Raw genomic sequence first — 19,692 nt, 5'->3', positions numbered from 1 at the left:
TAGCGAAAATGTAAATCGTAGCAACTTTCCTATAGGTGTCCGGGATGCCGAGGAGTACGACGATGAGCAGCTAGACATTGCAGGTGAGGAGTGATGACAGGTCAATAACCTGACAACTCAAACATCAGCATCCGGACGCTTCCTTATTCATTTCAGCCATGAGTTATGACCGATGACTCTTGATGCCTTAAAGGTTATATATATATATATATATATATATATATATATATATATATTGCGAAATACTTCTGTTTCGCATCATTCATTTATTAAGCGACTTATGATGTCGCTTATGTTAAACAGGAGGTTCAGTTTATTTTTATATGACGATGAGATTTTTATCTTGTCGTCACTAATCGGAATACCGGAAATATTGCACTTAAACATGATGTCTGTGACGGGACGGCGCTTATAGCTGTCAAATAAGCGGCAGTGAGACAAACCGTGATCATAAAGACGCCTCAATTACAGCTGAAATTATTATTGAGCCAGCAAGCCAAACAAATGTAGCGTAAACAAGACAACAAAATATTTAAGCCTACAATATTGCCGTTGAGGTTGGCGACTAAGTCGTCATGCACATCTAAGCATTTCACGCCTAACGTAATTTGTTTTCATTTTTACAGCACTGTCCTTCCATTTTCAATGAACAAGGTTTCACTTTATATACCTACTATTCTTCCTTCTCTAAATCTGGAGTTGAGCTCATTTTGAAATACCGATTGCGCGATTGAGGTGCCAAATGTGGACGGATGCGCAAGAACTTGATAGCTCTGTATTTATTTTTTATATAAATATTTAGGGAATTCTAAACTGCAGCGTAAAGAGAAAAAAAGTGTCAGGGAAAGTGCCTTTCTAACCGTGGCGACGAATATTAGTTCGCAAGGCTATTTACTTTGATGCGCTATGAGCCTTCGTAAAGTGTTTCAGTCAACAGTATGTTCTACTTTTTCTCTCCTCTTTGCAATGTCATCAGTCCTGCGGAGTAGCGGAGCCCGCCATAGAGGTGACAAAAGATTATCCTTGCAATAGACTGGAAAACTAAAACTAGCTTCCGCTGAGCTTTGCTTAGCTTACGCAAGAGCGGGAGCAAAATGCTTCGCTTAACATGCATACCATATTTGCACAATACGCAGTTTGAAGCACTGCGTACAATGTCAGTACACGTAGGTTCCTGTAGCGCCCTCAGTATCATTTTCATTCAAAAAAAAAAGAAAATAAATTCATAGCTACTGAAAAACGCTCCAAGGAAGCTAGTACGAAATTAGTTACGTAACAAGTAAACATTGGTTTGTGTGGAAACTGCGGTAGCTTAACGGTAGGCGTACGTTCACACTACCTCTCTTTTTCTTCAAGCCATGGCGACAAGCACTCCCTGGCCTCTAACGACCACAGGTGAAAGCTTTGAATTTAATACACAGGTGGAGACGGTGGTGGTGATTAATCTTTTTTTTTTTTTTTGCCCGTGCTTGTCAAACACTTGTATTCACGTCTGCAGCTTTTTTAAAAGCTAAGCAAGAAAAAAAAAATTAAGATCGAAATTTAGCTCTCGTCCTTTTTTTTTTCTTGCTTCTCCCTTCACCCGTGGCAACGACCTCTAGTGCCGACAGCTGTCCCATTCAGGGCTACGCAGAAAGGTGATATCACAAGCACATATATACTAAACAACCGTATAACTGCCCGTATACACACGTCGCGGCCTTGCCTGCTGTTTGCACTGCTGGCCTTGCCTAACACCCGGTATCTTGGGACGTGTGTCGCGGCCGGTATGCCGGCGTCTCCCTTGCCAAGCATAGCAAAAAAAAAAAAGGGTGGCGACGTAGCATTCGTCGCGCCATCTTTTCTGGTCTGTCTTCTCCTGTCCTCAGGTGGCTGGTGTCGCAGTTCCCCCCGGTTCCCGCGGCTAACACGCAAGCATTTGAGTGGATACACGATTCTGTAGAGCGCCGCGCGACGCGCGGCCTCGTTTAGGGAGGTGCTCTCGCATAGAAACTCAGCGCCGATCAGGCTGTTAAGTGTTTCGAGTAGTGTTTGCCTTCCAGCTTTCCTGGTGGCACCTGCTCTGTCCGAGCCACGCTAACACGCGTGAACCGACTTAGCGAAAGAAAGAGGGTGCTGCAAAGAGAAGTAAACGTTAATGCACAAACTATATACTTAACAACCACAGCCTAAGTAAAGAAATTTAGTGCGAACAAAACAGAAGCTCGATGTCGTGGGTGCGAAAAGAAAAAGGAAAGTGAGCGCATAGGATTAAAAAAAAAAGGGGGGAACGAACGAGTCCTATGGCTCAACGAGGAAGAGCTGTGACATTTCCTAAAAAAAAAAAATGGCAGCTGAGTTTTGCAAACTAAGTAAGCGAATGTTCCATTATTCACCAGCGTACTCTAAGTCGACTAAATTGTTAGGCGTAGTTTTTAAACACAATTCATGAAGCGTAAGCACTGCTTGCTAGTCTGATCGTAGGCCTGCTTACGGTTAAACTTCGCTAATAATTAGCAGCAAATGCTCATGTTAAATATATATTATCGTAGTAACTGCGTTGTCTAAGCTTGAGTTAGTAGTTAGTGCTGTAATTTACTTTTCTTATAGCTCACATCACGTAATCAAATATTCAAAGACACATGAGACTCGAGAAAAGGTGACAATATTTGCGAGTTAGCTGCAACATTAGCTGCATGGCAGAATGTTGGAGGCTTGAACAAGAAAAGGCAATTAACTAATTAAATAATTACATAAAAATTTAAGAATAACTCAAGGAAAGCGCATGACACGTAAATCACAACAAAGAGCTTGAATATCGAATATCTTCCATTTCGTTTTAAAAGTTTTCTGGAAAGTCCTCCCATGGGCACAAATGCTCCTAAGTTTGCGGTCGACGTCAGAACGCTTAGGCCTAAATTGCTGAGCGTTGTGCTTTGCCAATAATGAATGGCACTGAGCACCTCCCCGAGTGTCAGTCTGGGCGTCGCGCGGCCATTGGCTGGCTGTGCTGACTGGGTTCTCGTTTTGTTCTCTTTTGTTTCCCCCCCCCCTTTCGTTTCTTCCTTTCTCTCTCTCTCTCACTGTGTCCCTCGTCGAAACGGGGGCTGCGCGTACTCGTTGCCCGTCGCGTAGTACCGGCGCCGAGGCCGCTTGCATTTGCGGGGGGTCCTGTGCCTCCATCCGCGGCCGGCTTTTCCAATCGCGTTGTAGGTGGCATGCCCGGTGTTCCCGTCGCCTTGGACTCCGTGGCACAGAGTGCTCCGTCGGCCAACATCCCGGCAAAGTCGGCAGTCGAGGTGCGCACCTACTTCCCGGAGACTTGGCTGTGGGAACTCAAGGAACTCGAGTGAGTCTTCGTCTGTTTACCCTGCCCATTGTTATTTTTGTTTTGTTTTATTGAAATAGAAATGAAACAATTGGATGTGGTGACCGATACTGGTGATGGCTAGTCCTTTTGAGGTAATAGCAATAATATTAAGAAAAAAAATCTACGTATATATGTGTGACAATTTGAGCAACTGCTGCATCAACGATAACGACGCAGTGTAAGCGAGTTTTCGTACTGCCGTAAATTCGTAGTAAAATCATCTAAGGACCAGGATAAATTATTTGAACCCACGATCTCGAGGTCAGCTGCGCAACCGCCTGGTTGCCACTGGGCTTATACGCGGTGGGTTCGCTCTAATGTGGTCGTTTCATGTAAGTGGCCATAGAAGACGCAGGAAAATGCATTTATCCCGTATTCATTGTGTTCTGGGGGCCTGTAATAATAGGAATACATCTTGCACTGGCTGCGAAAATGTTGGTATGTATGGAATATCACTGCCATGTGCGCAGGTTGGCGCATATGACAGCGCAAACACGCACGACACAAATACTAATTTATGAGTGAAAACAAAGATTTGAATCGCTTTCTTTTTATTTTGTTCTACTAATGAGCGTGCCTGTGCAAAACAAAAAAAAAGAACCAGTCTATCTTCTTCAAGCGCTGTGTGCACAAATGTACACGCCAAGGTAGTGCATCAAAAGCAATAGCGCTAATGAATATGATCACGTTTAAAACATGTCGCAAGCTCGACTATTATCTGCAAACTGTTCTAGTGAAACGGGTTTCAAAGTGGCGGCTGGGGGCCTATACTCTTGACGACAGCATGTCGGCATCTAGTGGGTTTATACTTTTTCGTTGTTTCTCACAATTTTTCGCATCAGACATATTTGTAAAGTGGCTGGATGGGTGCTTTCTAATTACGCTATACATAAAATATTTAACGTTCTCATGTCTGACGTGCCTGTAGAGATTTTTCGCGAGATGCCCAGATTCCGTAAACATGATTAAACTCACTGAACAACCTGAAAATTATGAATCCCTTCCCCATCTGTACGTTTCTCGTGATTCTGAAGTTGCAGTGGACCTCAATTTCCTTGTGGACGTAATTAATTGGCGCTTGAAGAGGCTGTACTAGGCACTGACGTACTTATTTTGCGTACAGACCTACACTGTCGTCCTCTACCGCTGTGTTCAAGAAACTCGTTGCACTTTTCCAGCGAGCATGGGGAACTGAGCTTCAAGGAGAAGATTCCGCACACCATCACCGAGTGGGTGGGCAGCACCGTGTGCATCAACTCTGAGGATGGCATCGGCGTCTCGGATCCGGCAAAGATCAAGGCGTTCCAGCCGTTCTTCGCTTCCTTCAACCTGCCATACTCAGTGGTGCGCGGGGAGCTTGTGCCCGTCAAGGTGTCCGTGTTCAACTACCTCGAAAAGTGCCTACCGGTGAGTCCAGCTGGCATGTATCGCGCTCCGAAAGCCACCTCACTATAGGGAGTATCGAGAACAACTATTTGTCTATGTACGCATTGGCAATCAAACATACACACACCCCTTGCGTCTGCGCGTGACACTTATGCGGGCATTGCCATTCATTGTTCGCGAAGCACGTTGCTTGCCGAGAATGTGTCTGCACGTCATCGCGCAATTCGCATTCTCGCTATAGTAGAGTCCAGAAGAGGTGACCGAGTTATTTGTTTCGACCCTATTAAAGGAACCTTCCTGAGACGGTATTAGGCGTGCAACAAAGTAATACCGCATGTAATTAGTCATGTTATAACAGCTTTCGTCTTAATGCAAATGACCTCGCGTGCAGCATCCCTAAGCGGCGTTCTGGACAATCCCGGCAGTCCAGAATTCTACCTCACACCTATACTACGGCTGCGGAGAATATTGACCCTGGAGAGCGAGGTCGCGCCAGCAGCTGCCGTGATTGGCTAACGCCTGCTCTACTTCTGTGCAGTGGATGTAGCAGGATTGCGATTGTGTAGCGATGCCTTTTCCGGTGCTATTCCTTGACGCACTTTTCGCCTTTCGTCAGTGGTCAAAGCGACTCTCTGCCCGCATTATCAATGGGATCGGCCAGCCGTGAACTGTGGATGATAAGAGTGGCATAGAATGGAGCTCAAGGCATCGTTTCAATGTCGCGTTTTTGTCATCTGCTTCTTCGTGTACTATAGCACCGCACCTTCCCAGTTGTGGAAGTGGTCCTAAGTGAAGTTTTCGTCTTTATTTAACGGCAAATTGAGCAAGTCTGCTTCGTCTTCATTGGTCATCTTCTAGCGCTCGGCTTGTTCTCACGCTTACTGGATGGCGCAGACGTCATCTTCTTTTACTCAAGGATAGCGTGAGGCTTACTAATGTGAAAGCCGAAATATAATTTTATAAAAGGTGAATGAATGCAGAAATAAGAAACTAAAGAGTTGTTTTAGTAGCGACTAACGGCTACGACTGGATTGGCAAGACGACAGAAGAAAGCCGAGTTTTTACACTTCACCACTGGGAAGCGCAACTTTCACCAGGGAATACCACTCACATTTATTTTACTTCTTGAAATGATATTGCTCGCTCGCACGTGCGCATGTTCACTCCAACACTGCACGAAGCAGTGTAAGGCTTACTACGCATTATGTATTGCCCGCTATAGCGTCATCCCCTTGCATTATGGGCAGAACTGCTTTTGCTTTTTGTTTTTTTCATTAAAGAAAAGGCTCTTTCTTGAACAGGTGATGTGAATGCGCTGTTCGTGAGTGCCTCTGTATCCCTCACATCTTCAAGGCCAACTTAAGTACACTTGTGTGCTTTTGCAGTGCTTGACTGATGCCTACGGAAAGAAATTAAAGATATCTCTGGGTGTTGTTCTTGTTCTCTAAGCCCCCTGGACATGAGCTTTAAAGTACATATCGTGCAGAATATCAGCACCGACGCAGGCGCATAGCAAATAACACTAGACATGTACACGAGCATTTCGGCACCGATAAATGTTCTTTAGCAGGAACCAATGCAACAGCTTCTAGAGTTGTCGGAACTGGTATTTAAACTTCGTTTACATACGCTTTAATAGACTGAATTAACGCCGCAGTAGTCAACAAACGTTGTCAGCGAATATAATGAAGCAGCAGGCTTATCAATGTTAACGAGACATTGATGGCTGCATTACTAGCCTCACATGCCGCTTGCTCCATCTCCTCGGTAGGTTGACCTGAAGTTGGCCGAGTCCGCGGACTACCACATCGAGGGCGAGTCGGAAACAACCCTCTGCGTGTGCGGCAGCAAGAGCCAGGTGCACAAGTTCCAGATCAGGCCGCAGACTATCGGAGAGGTGAACCTGACTGTGTCGGCGGCCGGATCGAACAGCGACACCGCCTGCGGAGAGCAGCCCACGGAGAAGGTGGTGGCCAGGGATGCCGTCACCAGGCCGCTCATCATTGAGGCGAGTGCCGGTCGCTTCTCAGCCTGCGGGTTGGCGAAGCTGGAAAGAGTTCATTGCGAGGACATGAAACGGATATAACGCAAACACCAATGACGAGTAACAGTCAACAAGAGTGAGATACCATAATAAACCCGAAGAATACGCGTGGAAGATGTGTTTCGCATCAAAAGTACCCCCTTGTAGCCTCTGTATTTATTTGTTGTTTTTCTCTTTCCCCACTACCTCGAGCAGTTCAAAAGGAATTGGTGTGTCGGCGAAATTACGATATCGCCGTTTCGTACGGCTACCTTGGTCTCACGCATTGTTCCCTGTGGCTATGTGCTTCGTTCTGGTTGTGTTATTTGATGATAACTGGAACTGTTATAATCAAACATATTTGTATATCAAGAATGGTCCACTAATTCTACTCAGGTATACACATACCATGCGTATAAAAGATTTTCATAAAAAGATCCATCGAAAGAGAGAGTAGGGGCTTTCAGTTTCAGTTTGTTATTTGTTCATACAACTAGTTACAAGAAGTTATGTACAGACAAGGGTCCCATAGTGAGAGACTGTACTGCGCCTCTAGATTATTGGCGCATAAAAAATAAAACGGGTTACAGAGCAAGGAAACAAAAAAGTGAATAAGCAAGAAAGAATAAGCGAGAAAGTGAATGAGGACACATAGAAAAGCTATTGAATAGGAGGTACACACAATCATAGCTAATTACACAGCTACAAATTATCAAAATAACATTATACAAATTTAATCAGACAGCAAATAATTCTTACGGTGGTTTTTAAATGAGTACGAGTTAGATGACAATTTAATGGCATATGGTAACCTGTGCCAAAGTCTAAGTACGCAAAAAGAGGAAGCCATCTTTCCGTAATTAGTATGAGATAAAGGTAACAGAAAACTTCCTTGTGCTGCAAACCTTGCGTTATTAGCATTAAGAAGTAGATCAGAACTAATAAAGTTGTAGGAAATTTGTTTAGTTAGTAATTTGAAATATAATATCGCTAATGATAGTTTAACTGTAACTGTAACTTGAAGAATGCGGTTTCTTCGTTTCCTTCTTTCCTCTCTCTCCCTGTCATCTTTATTTTCCCCTTTCCCCTTCCCCCGCTGTAGGGTAGCCAACCGAACGTTATTCTGGTTAACCTCCCTGTCTTCTGCTTTTCTCTCACCTCCCCCCCCCCCCCTCTTCGTAGTTTTGAGGATGCTGTAAATGGCTTCGGGTTATAATGCGAATAGCCTGATATTGAAGGTGCTGAATGGAGGAAAGATGACAATGATAAGCATGACCCCGTGATACCATATATGATATGACTATGAATGAAAGCAAAGTATAATGACAATCATGCATCTTTGGGGAAGAAATGCACGGGATTCGAGTAGTGCTCTGATGCCAAATGTTGTTTTTAGTTTGATGTGCGCAATGTGGTTAGTAAGTTTAAGATGGGGATCTAATTTATTGCCGAAGAAGGAGACACAAGTGGAGACTGGAATATCATAACCACTGAGCTTTATGGTCGGAGAGCAAGGTAAAATGTCTCTGCGATGACTTAAATATCATGAATTGCCTTTTCGTAGCGTTTATAATTAGGAAATTGGCGTTACACCAATCTGTAATTATAGACAGGTCACTGTTTAGTTCCAAAGTCAGTGAAAGTAATGGTTTATCTGAGAGGGCGACAGTCGTATCGTCTACGTGCTTATAGGTATTGTATAATTAACGCATTCGCGTAATCATTCTTATAAGTGCAAAATAATAGTGTACCGAAAATGGAACGCATTATTAATAATTTTGCTTTCAGAAAGAATTCCGCCTTTGTAAACTGTTATTTCACGATTGAATAGACAGCTTTTGAACATATTAGGTGCTCGTGCAGAAATTGAAATAAACTGCAGTTTAGTCCGGGGGGACCTTCGCCTCCCGCCGCTTCGATAGGAGCCTGCAGAAGAGCCCGATCTGGTAGCGGTGAGAGCTCCGTCATGACTACACCTGACCTGACACCGGGACAGAGGCCACCGACTGACCCTGAGAGCAACCGTGGCTGTAAGCGATACAAGGCTACAGAAACAGACGACGAGTCTACGCTTATTGACGATTGTGACATAGCTGACATCACAGATCTGGACGATGAAGGCTTCAGGCTTGTGCGTCACCGCAAGAAGAGGACCGTCGGAATCCCAGTGATTATTACCCCTGCCACAGAAGGAGCCGACCTGAAGAAAGTAAATCCCATTGTTCTGTCTACGGAAATTGAAAAAATTCTTGGCACATCGCCAGTTAGGAGCCGATTTACAGCTCAAGGAGCCCTGCTTCTAGATGTACAGACAGAAGAGCATGTGAATTCCCTTCTCAGCTGCAAGTCAATCTCAGGGACTGCAATATCAGCACGAGTGCCCAATTCGTACATGCAAAACACGTGCATTATTAGAGGAGTACCAAAGTGGTACACTGACGAGGAACTGCTGCTATACCTAAAACCACAAGGTGTTCACCATGCAAGGAGAGTCACGCGACGCGTCCAAATTTCCGAAACCGATTGGGAGTCCAGGCGAACCAGCTCCGTGGTCCTTACGTTCGCTCCAAATACAGACCGTCCAGAGAAGATCAACTTGGGCTTCACAAGACCCGAGACCATTGACTACGTTGAGACACCACCTCGGTGCTTCAAGTGTCAGCGCTATGGACATGTGGCCAAGTACTGCCGTGGTGAACAGCGGTGTAAGAGATGTGGAGGACCGCACGATTTCAAAACATGCGCGTGCAGCGAGAACTTTCTATGTGCAAACTGCAGTGGGGATCACCCAGCTAGTTATAGCAAGTGTCCTACGCGTGCAGCGGCAATAAAGCGTAAGAAAACGTTTATCCTGGGGCCAACAGGAAACGCTGAGAAAAATGCGACGAAGAAAAAGACAGAAAGTCACAGAGAGTCGGACGAAATCAAATGGAGCTCAAAGAGTGAAACTGATTTTCCAAGCCTGAAGCCTTCTCCAGGAATCCAGGACACAGTGGTGCCATCGCGCAGCGGCCCGGCTAAAGCAGTCAAATCAGTGAACAGAGGCCCCGTAGAAGACAAGACGGCTGAACAACCGGAGCAGCGAAGTTATGTGTCTGCACTGCAGCGACCCGAATCGCGTTGCGATGAAAAAAAATCGACAGGAGGACTGTCAGCAGGTGCTACGTGCTCTCTTCAAGGCCTTACGATCACACATAGAGAAGATGCCGGCGAGCTCGATGAAGGAAATGCTCGAAGTAGTCCTGGCTCTCGAGTCAGTGATTGTAAGCTCTGCCTCTTCTTAAAGCACCAAGCAATATGGATGCGGTCAGGACACAATGTTCACCATCTCGTCCACAAGTGCCACTTATTATGCAATGGAACTGTGCGGGTCTTGCGTGCCACTTACCTGAACTGTCGCTTTTCTTACGCAACATGCCTGTGCCAATATTGGCCCTGTCCGAGGCTGGTCTTCCAAGTTCCAGATCAATTGCTGGTTATGTCGCACATGGAAACCAAAGTATTCCGACATTTCCGAACGGAAGCGCCATGCTATATGTGAGACGGGAAATATCACATTACGTTCTACCAGTTCAAGACCTTTGCAGCAGTGCATTGGAAGTCACTGCTGTACAAGTGCGGCTGGGAAACCGAACTCTCAGCGTGGCCTCCGTATATGTGAGCTCTCGTCAGAAGGTCCCGATGGGAGAAATTATAAGAGACCTCTGCAGCCGCTGCCCAGCTCCGAGGATCATATGTGGGGACTTTAACGCGCACCATACTCTCTGGGGCGACAAGACGACTGATGCACGTGGAAAGCAAATTGTTAGAGCTTTAAACACCGAGGGACTCTGCGTGGCAAATGACAAACAGCCGACGTTTTTTCGACCACCGGCCTCTTACAGTGTCATTGACTTGACGTTACATTCAACGGACATCTTCGCATCGTCAACGACTAGCAAAGATAGAATGGGCAGTGATCATTTTCCTGTCTTCGTTAACATTGCTGGATATAGAACCAACGGCCGAAGATCCTGTCCTGTGACGCATTGGGATACGTACAGGGACGGCCTAAGCGAATCATCTGGAGACCTGTTCGTGGACATGCTACGTAGCAAGAGATTGGCTACCGCTGAGCTGAAGCTACCCGACCACTTCCCCGCTCCGGATCTAAAGCTCAAAAATCTATGCGCTGCCCGTAGAAGAGCGGAACGGAGGCTGATGAGGACGAAAGGTGACCCACCAATGAAGACTATATACAACAGGATTAACTCATTGATTCGGCGGTATACAAGGAAACTAAGAAGAGATCAATGGGCATCATTTTGTGCAAGCCTATCAGTGTTCACACCAGTTCCAAGGATATGGTGGGTCGTTAATAACCTTGCTGGAAACTTTCGACCACACAAGCCATTTGAAGCCCTGGCATTGAAGTTAGGCAAGACACTCGCTTGTCTTACGAATGCGTTCGCTGAAATATACTCTTCTGGCAGGTCAGCCAGCACAACCGACCCGCCTCCGCCGCTATCCTCGTCCCTAATGGATGCTCCTTTTACACTCAGAGAGCTGGAACTAGCCATGAGCAGCCTCCGACGTCGCTGTGCGGTGGGACCTGACCTTATCAGTAATCAGATGCTGACTAACCTACCGGTTGAGAGGCGGCGTGATTTGCTGGCATTTTTCAACCAAGTCTGGGCCAGTGGGGCTATCCCACATTTATGGAAGGTAGCATGGGTGGTACCGGTTCTGAAGCCTGGAAAGAATCCTGCAGCTCTGGACTCATACAGACCGGTATCACTGACCTCGTGTGCAGCGAAGCTAATGGAGAAGATGGCATGCACAAGACTCACTTGGTATGTCGAGCAGGGTCGAAAACTACCATCGTGCATGACTGGGTTTCGGCAGCGTCTAAGCGCTCAAGACAATGTGCTGGACCTGTTAAGCCACATAGAACATTACAGTGCGGAAGGCCTGTCGACACTTGCTGTTTTTATGGATGTCTCTAAGGCTTACGACTACGTGTCTCAAAGAGCCATCATCAGCCAGTTACAAGTTATAGGCGTCACGGGTCATCTCTTGCACTTCATATATACGTTCCTTAATGATCGTCGCATCAGAGTTCGTCTTGGCGACACTTTGAGCGATGAAATACGTATATTTCGTGGTGTGCCACAGGGGAGTGTTTTATCTCCCTTATTATTTAACATTGCCATGAGTAACCTCCCAACAGTACTAAACCATCGAACACCAGTGAAGATATCTATATATGCCGATGATATCTGCATATGGGTCTCCGGCTACCAGCATCGCCGCCTCGCACGAATAGCCCAGGGAGCAGTAAAAGCAATTCAGGGTCACTTGGCAACGCTTGGATTAACACTATCAGCAGAGAAATCATCATTCGTACTATTTCCTGGAGTGAAAAGAAAATCTACACGCTTGACGCTGACTTTGGACGGATACCAGATTCGACAGGTCACCAACGTCCGATTTCTGGGCGTTACCTTAGACCACAGGCTACTCTGGCGCCGCGGTGTTGACCACGTTGTGGCGTCGTCGTCACCCAGGCTACATGTGCTCAAGCGAGTCGCTGGCATACGCTGGGGCAACCACCCGACGTCAATGCTACGGCTACATACAGCGTTGGTTACCAGTCGAGTCCTGTATCAGCTACCTCTGATGTCACCCTCAGACAGCCAATACGAGCGCTTAGAAGCCATCCACAGAAAAGGTATCCGACTTTGCCTTGGAGTCCCTCAGCCAGCGTCAAACAAGAAAGTGCTCTACGAAGCTGAGTCACGCCCGCTACGACTTCAGGCTTCCGAGGCTCTGATGATCCAGCTTCTACGATTGAGTGAGTCTACGCCCGGTAGAGCCCTCTTACGACGTATAGGTAACAGGCCGCGCTCACATTCTTATGCAGCATTGAACACGCTTCGCGTATTAGGATTGCGCTGCTCGAGACCGAGAGAAAGGATAGAACCACCCTGGACATTCGAGGACATCACATGCAACTTAAGTGTACCACGATTGCAATCAAAGAGCTGCATTCCATCTGCAGAAGCCAAGTCATTAGTCCTGGAACACCTGAACACGACTTACCCGAATCACCTACAAGTATACACAGATGGCTCTGTCAATGCAGACGAAGACCGCTGTGCAGCTGCATACTACATTCCCTCTCTAAGACATACGTGGCCTGGGCGTCTGGACTGTATAGCCTCGTCGACAGTTGTGGAAGGCGTAGCGATAGCTTCTGCTCTGCGCAAATTAAAGACTTTGCCTCCGCAGAATGTGGTTGTCCTTACGGACTCAAAGGCCGCATTACAACAAGTATACCGTGGTTTGCCCTCCCTCAAGTTCCCACGCAAATCCCTAGCCATCGTGAAAGACCTCAACAACAAAGGCTTCACAGTAAAGTTTCAGTGGATTCCCTCCCACATTGGTATCTCAGGAAACGAAAAAGCTGATGCACTTGCATACGCAGCGCTATATCATCCTCCCAAAATCAAGGCTCCAAAGAGTAACCAAGTGCAAAAATCTGAGATTCGAAATCACTTTGCGTCGCTTTGGGTTCCACCGCATATGCCCTGCTTAACCAAGAGATTGCACCGAGAGGAAGCCTCACTTCTACATCGTATAAGGACAGGATCTGCTAACACACCGGCCTGGTTATTTAAAACGGGGCGAATAAATTCTCCGAACTGTACGGCATGCAACGAGACAGGAGACATTGAGCACTTTTTGTGGTCCTGCCAGCAATTCCAAGATGAAAGAGGCACTCTCTTGAAGAATTTGCAAGACAAGGACCTTCCGCATGCGCGCCTGCAACACCTTATATTTCCCGAGGGATCAGTGATGACCCGCAAAGAAACTTCACGTCTCCTGATCGAATTCTTAAGAGAGACTGGGTTGATGGACATGTGGTGAAACCCATCAGCGGTATTGTGCGAGACGCTCGGGCGGATCAATTGCCGGCCTTGTTCGCCAGGCTAAACCCGCCTGTTGCTACAATTCACCACCACCACCACCACCACCACAAAACACTATTGTTTATTGTATTAAAGGCATTAGTAAAGTCCATAAAGACCGAGACAACAAAGTATCCTAGATCAAGTGAAGGTTTAGTATAATCAGTTATTCTTAGCAAAGCCAAGTTAGTCCGGCTTCCTGATCGAAAACCGAACTGACAAGATTTCAGCAAGCTAAATTTGTTAAGGTAGCTTTTAATACGGTTAAGTAATAACATTTCAACAACTTTGCTAATTGAAGGCAAATACATAGGACGATAGTTTCACGCGAGAATAACGTTAGCTAAAAAAATTTAAGTGAATAAAAGTTACAATATGTGAGGTGTGTATAGGCCATTACTACGACCGAAATGCTGCTTAATTGCTTATTTTTTTTCGCTGCTTCTTTCTTTTATTTTCTTTCTTTCTTCACTTGATATACCAAGCTGAGCGCGGCGCCACTACTATAGATTTACAGAGTTAGTGTTTAATAACCGGCACGGTCTTTACGGTCGTTATATATGTTCACAAAAGTTAGTTGAATTGGTCCTTCCTGTTTGTCTTGCACATACGTGCTTAATTTATTTATGTTCGTGCTCTAGTTCTGCAAGATGAGCTCCAGCTCCTAATAATGATGGGACTTGTGTTGAAGTTGACTTAAGCTTCGCTAAAATTTTTGAAGTTATTTGTCCGAACATCGTCCTCGCTGAATTGCCATCACATTATTGTACACGCATTGCTAAAGCGCTGAGGTGAGACGTAGAGGACTTAAATACCTGATTCTTGTGGTGGCGACTTATATGGTGATTTGTCAATGGAGCGTCTTGATTGCTAGACACTTATATATGCATATCTGGCATCGCGATTGTTGCTAAAAACTGGCTTACCTAATGCGCTTGATAGGAGTTGGAAGATAGTAGCAAAGAATGTTAGTTTCGCCTTTCCAGCACTTAGTTACTCATACACATTTATTATTAGTGAGAGCTTGATACGGAAACGAGTACGAAAACAGTTTGTCCGTTGCCTTCAAGGCACATCATTCTTGCGCATCTTGTTCATGTTCTAGTAGACATTCAGAATAATTAGAAAACTTTCTTTCTTTTGTGTAGGCTGAAGGTTTCGAGAAGGAAGAGACTCAGAGTGTCTTCGTATGCCCTAAAGGTGAGACTTCTTTTTCTTTCATTTTTCTTGCTATATTGAAAGGTTTCCGCAAGACATTTATTGAAACGTGTTGATTCTGTGTGATAATAAATAGTACCTCCTCACGAACATCTTTCAAGAAAATGCATTTAATGTGTCTTGCCTGAGCTATGTCATCGGCAATCAATTGCTGCAGTTGCTAGGCTGTTGACGATGGAGGAGTTACCATTTATTATCATACACAATCAACACCAGGTCTGACCAGGTTTGGCTGCTGAGCCTACAAGGGATAGGCTCATCCCGAGATCGGTGGCCGAGCCGAGAAGTTTCTGTTATTGTTATTGCCTGCGCCTTGCGGGTGTATGGTGCAGCCGCTGCACTTTTAGTCGAACTGCACTCGGTGTTGTGCCCATACTCAGAACGACGGGCACCAAGCTGTGTACATAATCGCGTATGAGCTGGTATAGCGTTCGTATCGGCATCACTTCGAGACCAGGTGGCGCGGTACAAACGGGAAATCGAAGGCCAGGGTATCATTTTTCGCCACCATGCAAGTGCTTGCATGCAGGCTCCCAACCAGAGAATGATATTTTTTTTGTGTTTTGAGGTACCGCTCAGTCATGAAGCCAAGAGCGTTCGTTTTTATAAGCGCATAATAATAGACACGCAAAGTGGCTGGTATTCCAAGAAGCAAGCGCGTTGCTTTAAACAAAAATAAAGTGACGGCCGCCTAATAAAACGCTCAATCATGCGTTTTAATCTAGCATTCCTGCTACAACCCTCCAGACACGAGTACATTGACAATATTTGGCCTAGATGTCCGGGCTAGAGATGTCCATTGACCAAGAAGGTAATGTGCCATGTTTGAAAACTATTGCAGGAACCCTGTGCCTTCAATGCTGATTTTGTGAAGGCGCATGAACGAACGAAGTAGAATGTTACGGTGCATTAGCTTTAATTCTACATTGCGATTCACTCTTGTGCAGATGCTGGAGAAGAGGGCGCGAAGAACGAGTTTGACTTGGTTCTTCCTGAAGATTTAGTGGAGGGATCGGCCCGCGCCTACGTTTCTGTGACAGGTGAGGAAAGGAAGCTCTGATGTGCTGTGTGTTCTCAATGTATCGTGTGCTGCGACTGCTTCGTCTGCGGAAAAAGCTAAAAAGCTAATCTGAATGGGCTGTACGACACGGTGCCGCGAGATTGTTTTACATCACATAAATTACCGAAAACCATGGCTCGTATTGGTGTCGTTGTGGATAGAAGAAGCTATTCCCCGCTTAATCCCACAAGTGCTTCACCTATAAGGCATAATACTGCTTTTCTGTCTGGGTTCTATGTAAAAAAATTCAATCTTCCAATGAGCACGTCTTTGTTTCATTTGCAATTTGTTCTTCTTGGTATGCAGAGCTAAGGGTCCTTCCCACTGCGCAAATGTCGTCTTAGCGCAAACAGGGGCGCTATAACGTAAAGTTATTGCAAACCGTTTTTATTCGATTTATGCAATCATCCCTACATAAGTGGTCAAAAATTTTTTCGGCTAACCCCGCTTCGTCTGTCTGTAATTGCTCGGGTAATTTCTCGGGCCAGAGTCGTCCGAAGCGTTCTTTCGGTGGGCCAGGGCCGGCCTCGGACTTGAAGCCATGGGCCTAGACTGTGCTCAGGCCCGCTCATTAAAGGGTCTAAGTCGTGCCTTCGAGCACACGCGCAAATTATGCATTGCATGGTCTAAGGCATTCGGGGCCAAGCTGAAGTGGCACGTTCTAAGAGCTGGCTCTTGTATACCTTAGCAAAGAAAATATAAAAACATATGAAGCTCCAATTTATTTCTTCTCCACAAACTCTAACAGTGTTTCCGCGAATGGAAAAACAAATTGCCCAAAACGCGCTTTTCAAACCATTTCACTGTTTTCGCTTTTGCGATTACGCTATTACAACTCTCGTTACTATTACGTTAATTTAGCGCTAACGCAAGGCGTGACTCTTTTTACATGCGCGTTTATTTTATGCTGTAGGCTCGTGAATTCGCCTGTTTGCGTAGCTATACATATTTATTCGCATGCTAAACGACCTCATATGTACCATATCGTACGACCAGGTAAATGCATGTGCGCCAGCGGAAAAATAACAGCACAGGCAATAGGACATATCACTGATGTTCCCATTGTAGAAACAAAAATTTCGGCCTTCATTACTTATACACTGCAGCTGATTAGACTCCGAGAAGCTAAGGCTGACACATGCGGTACAATATGTAAGCAAAAAAAAAGATATTTTTTTACTTACAGGCCGGGCCTGAATCATGCAGACGCGAGCCCTGGCTAAGCTTAGTCATGAACGCCCGGGCCGGGCCTTAAGCCCGGCCGTGTCCGGGCTTATTAACACCAGCCCGGGGTGGACCAAGGCTTGGAATTATGGGCCCGGGCCAGGCCCGGGCTGGGCTCGGGCTTCATAAAGCGAGCCCGGGCCATGCCCAGGCAGGAAAATCAGGCCCATGCAGTGCTCTAGCCTGTAATGCGATGTTACGAAAACCGCCAAAAATCTTCATCTGATATGACATATGCACACTGGTTACGCATGTATTAACCCAACAAAAAGAAAGATATTTATTTCCTAATCGACAGTCTCTTTTTTTTTACTATTAGCCTTCAGCTATTGGTCAAGAGTGTTCGGGCTGCGCCCACTTCGCCTTTCTGTCACTCAACATCACGAAATCACGAAAACTCACCACGTCAAAGCGACGTGAACGCATTAAGCTGCATTATTATGCAGAACAAAACTGAACTTTTTTAGGAACGGCTGAAGACTGCCCCGTTCCAAAAGGAATCGTCTGCTTACTGATCGCTTTGACTCTGGCTGCTTGGAGCTGCTGGGAAAAACGGATTTATTTGCTACTATACAATTTTTTTACGTGGCAATATAACGTTGTGGAGTCCCTTTGGCACGTATCCGACATTGCTTTGTCTACCCTTTTCGCTGAGGATAATTTTAGCGGCATTGTTTTCAACCAGCCACTGCAAGCCAAGCAAGCGGAAGCAGTCGCGGACGCGGGCACCTCGCTCCTCATTCGGTTATCTGCTTTCACTGCGGTCGCTCGGCCTTACCGAAATGCTCTCCATTTATGCGTGCTCCTCGCCTCTTGTCAGCCAATTAGATAAAAAGCACCTGTGAAGGTAGGCAACGCTATTCGCTTTGAAATAAAACAAAGGTGGCCTCCTACGAACGAGGAGAGCGTTTGATTGGGTGGTTCAAAAAGCGTTGCTGGTTAGCGCCCGATGCTTACGTCGGCGTTTACGTAAATTTGACGTAAGGATATTTTAATGAAGACAGATTTGAATAATTTTATGTTACAGGACTTCACACGCCAGTATTCTGCATCTATCCCTTTCAGGTATATCGCTTTCTGTGTATTGGCTAAGCCAGTAGGCAGCATGTCCGTCACTCCGATGAAATGTAGCCTCCAGGTGTAGCGTTACTCCAAAAGCGAAAGTATTAATAAAATTGGTCAACTGAGACTACGGCCGCAGCTCAAATATAGTGTCTTGGCTAACTGTATAGTCACTATTATAGTGTATTTATGCGCACTATGGGAAGCACGATACTAAAGCTATGTTCGTGACGACTATATGGAGCAAGTCATGCTATTTTCGTGTTGTTTCTCATTGCGCAATTAGTAAAGAGTAGTTAATCATTTTAGAAACCCTTAAATATAGAGAAAACTACCAAATAAATTTGTTTATTTATCAGAAAAATCGTAGAAAAAGTCCCATTGAACAATTTCTAAATTTACTTCTTACGCAATAACTGTTTCGGCGTTATTCACTAAACCAGCAAAATATGGGGACAAAATGCGCATGACTATCCGTTTGCACGCGGTGTCTGTAGTGCTTTGAAACGCGCCGCGTATGACCGAAAATTTATTTTAACGTATTACACCACGTCTAATAAACTTACAGGGCAGCAACTGACGCGATGGCTGTAAATTTTGCTCCGGCGACTGGCCTCGCTTGCTGCACTGTGTGCTGCACTGTTGGTGCCCTGCGTAAGTACATGGGTCTAAAGCAGTTGGCGAACGTTTACAAACACAAAGCTTCAAATGTTCCTCTATCCTAAATTCTAGTTCTCCAAGAGACATACATTACTCCATGTGTTGAAAATCAACGTATCCACACTTCTAATGCTCAGTACTTCCTTCTCGAAACGGCAGGAGACATTATGGGTCCCGCCATAAAGAACCTGGACTCGCTGGTGCAAGTGCCCACAGGATGCGGAGAGCAGAACATGGTGAAGTTCACGCCCAACGTCTACGTGCTCGACTATCTGAAGGCTACCGGAAAGAACCAGAAAGAGATCGAGAGGAAAGCCGTGAACAACCTCAAGACAGGTGATAAGATCTATTTAACGTATTGCACTTTTATTACTTAACTGATACGTCTTTAGCGTATAAGCCACACTCAGTCCTTCACGAGATTAAGTATGCTATGAACTGTAAACTGAATAGTACTTCCGTGTTAGATATATATTTACTCTAGCAGCATGGCAGTGTCTGTGACATCCGTAGCATTAGGGGGAAAAGGAAAACTGCTTTACTGCGAAGCTTGAGTGGTTCATGCTAATATTTTAATATTTTGGTCGTGGCACATTAAGATGAGATGACAGTCGTAATAGCGGAGTGTTGGTTAGTTTTATAGCAAAGACTGGCAAATACGACCTATAGGAATTCACAAGGAAGGCGTGTTTGATTATGCTTTTTGCAAAAATCTTTGTTTAAACTGTCCTCTCAATTTGATTGGGAGCAGTGTTTAATT

General features: G+C 45.5%; 1 protein-coding gene across 6 annotated transcripts in view; it reads left to right on the top strand.

Moving 5' to 3' along the window:
• LOC135904073 (pregnancy zone protein-like) overlaps positions 1-19,692 on the top strand; it is a 178,177-nt gene that overhangs the window by 143,843 nt on the left and 14,642 nt on the right. For 2 of the 6 annotated variants that reach the window (XM_065434665.2, XM_065434667.2), the window contains 6 exons: positions 3,193-3,328; positions 4,528-4,756; positions 6,507-6,743; positions 14,857-14,908; positions 15,874-15,966; positions 19,092-19,268. In XM_065434665.2, coding sequence (XP_065290737.1) covers positions 3,193-3,328; positions 4,528-4,756; positions 6,507-6,743; positions 14,857-14,908; positions 15,874-15,966; positions 19,092-19,268 — 924 coding nt within the window. Of the gene's footprint in view, positions 1-35; positions 84-976; positions 1,007-3,114; positions 3,329-4,527; positions 4,757-6,506; positions 6,744-14,856; positions 14,909-15,873; positions 15,967-19,091; positions 19,269-19,692 lie in introns of all 6 variants that reach the window. The other 4 variants (XM_065434663.2, XM_065434666.2, XM_065434664.2 and 1 more) reach the window with 4 other exon arrangements.

The sequence above is a fragment of the Dermacentor albipictus genome, chromosome 1 (genome assembly GCF_038994185.2).
Source record: "Dermacentor albipictus isolate Rhodes 1998 colony chromosome 1, USDA_Dalb.pri_finalv2, whole genome shotgun sequence".
Lineage (NCBI taxonomy): Eukaryota > Metazoa > Arthropoda > Arachnida > Ixodida > Ixodidae > Dermacentor > Dermacentor albipictus.
Note: the sequence above shows the minus strand (reverse complement) of the source record. Positions and strands in the feature narration are given on the sequence as shown.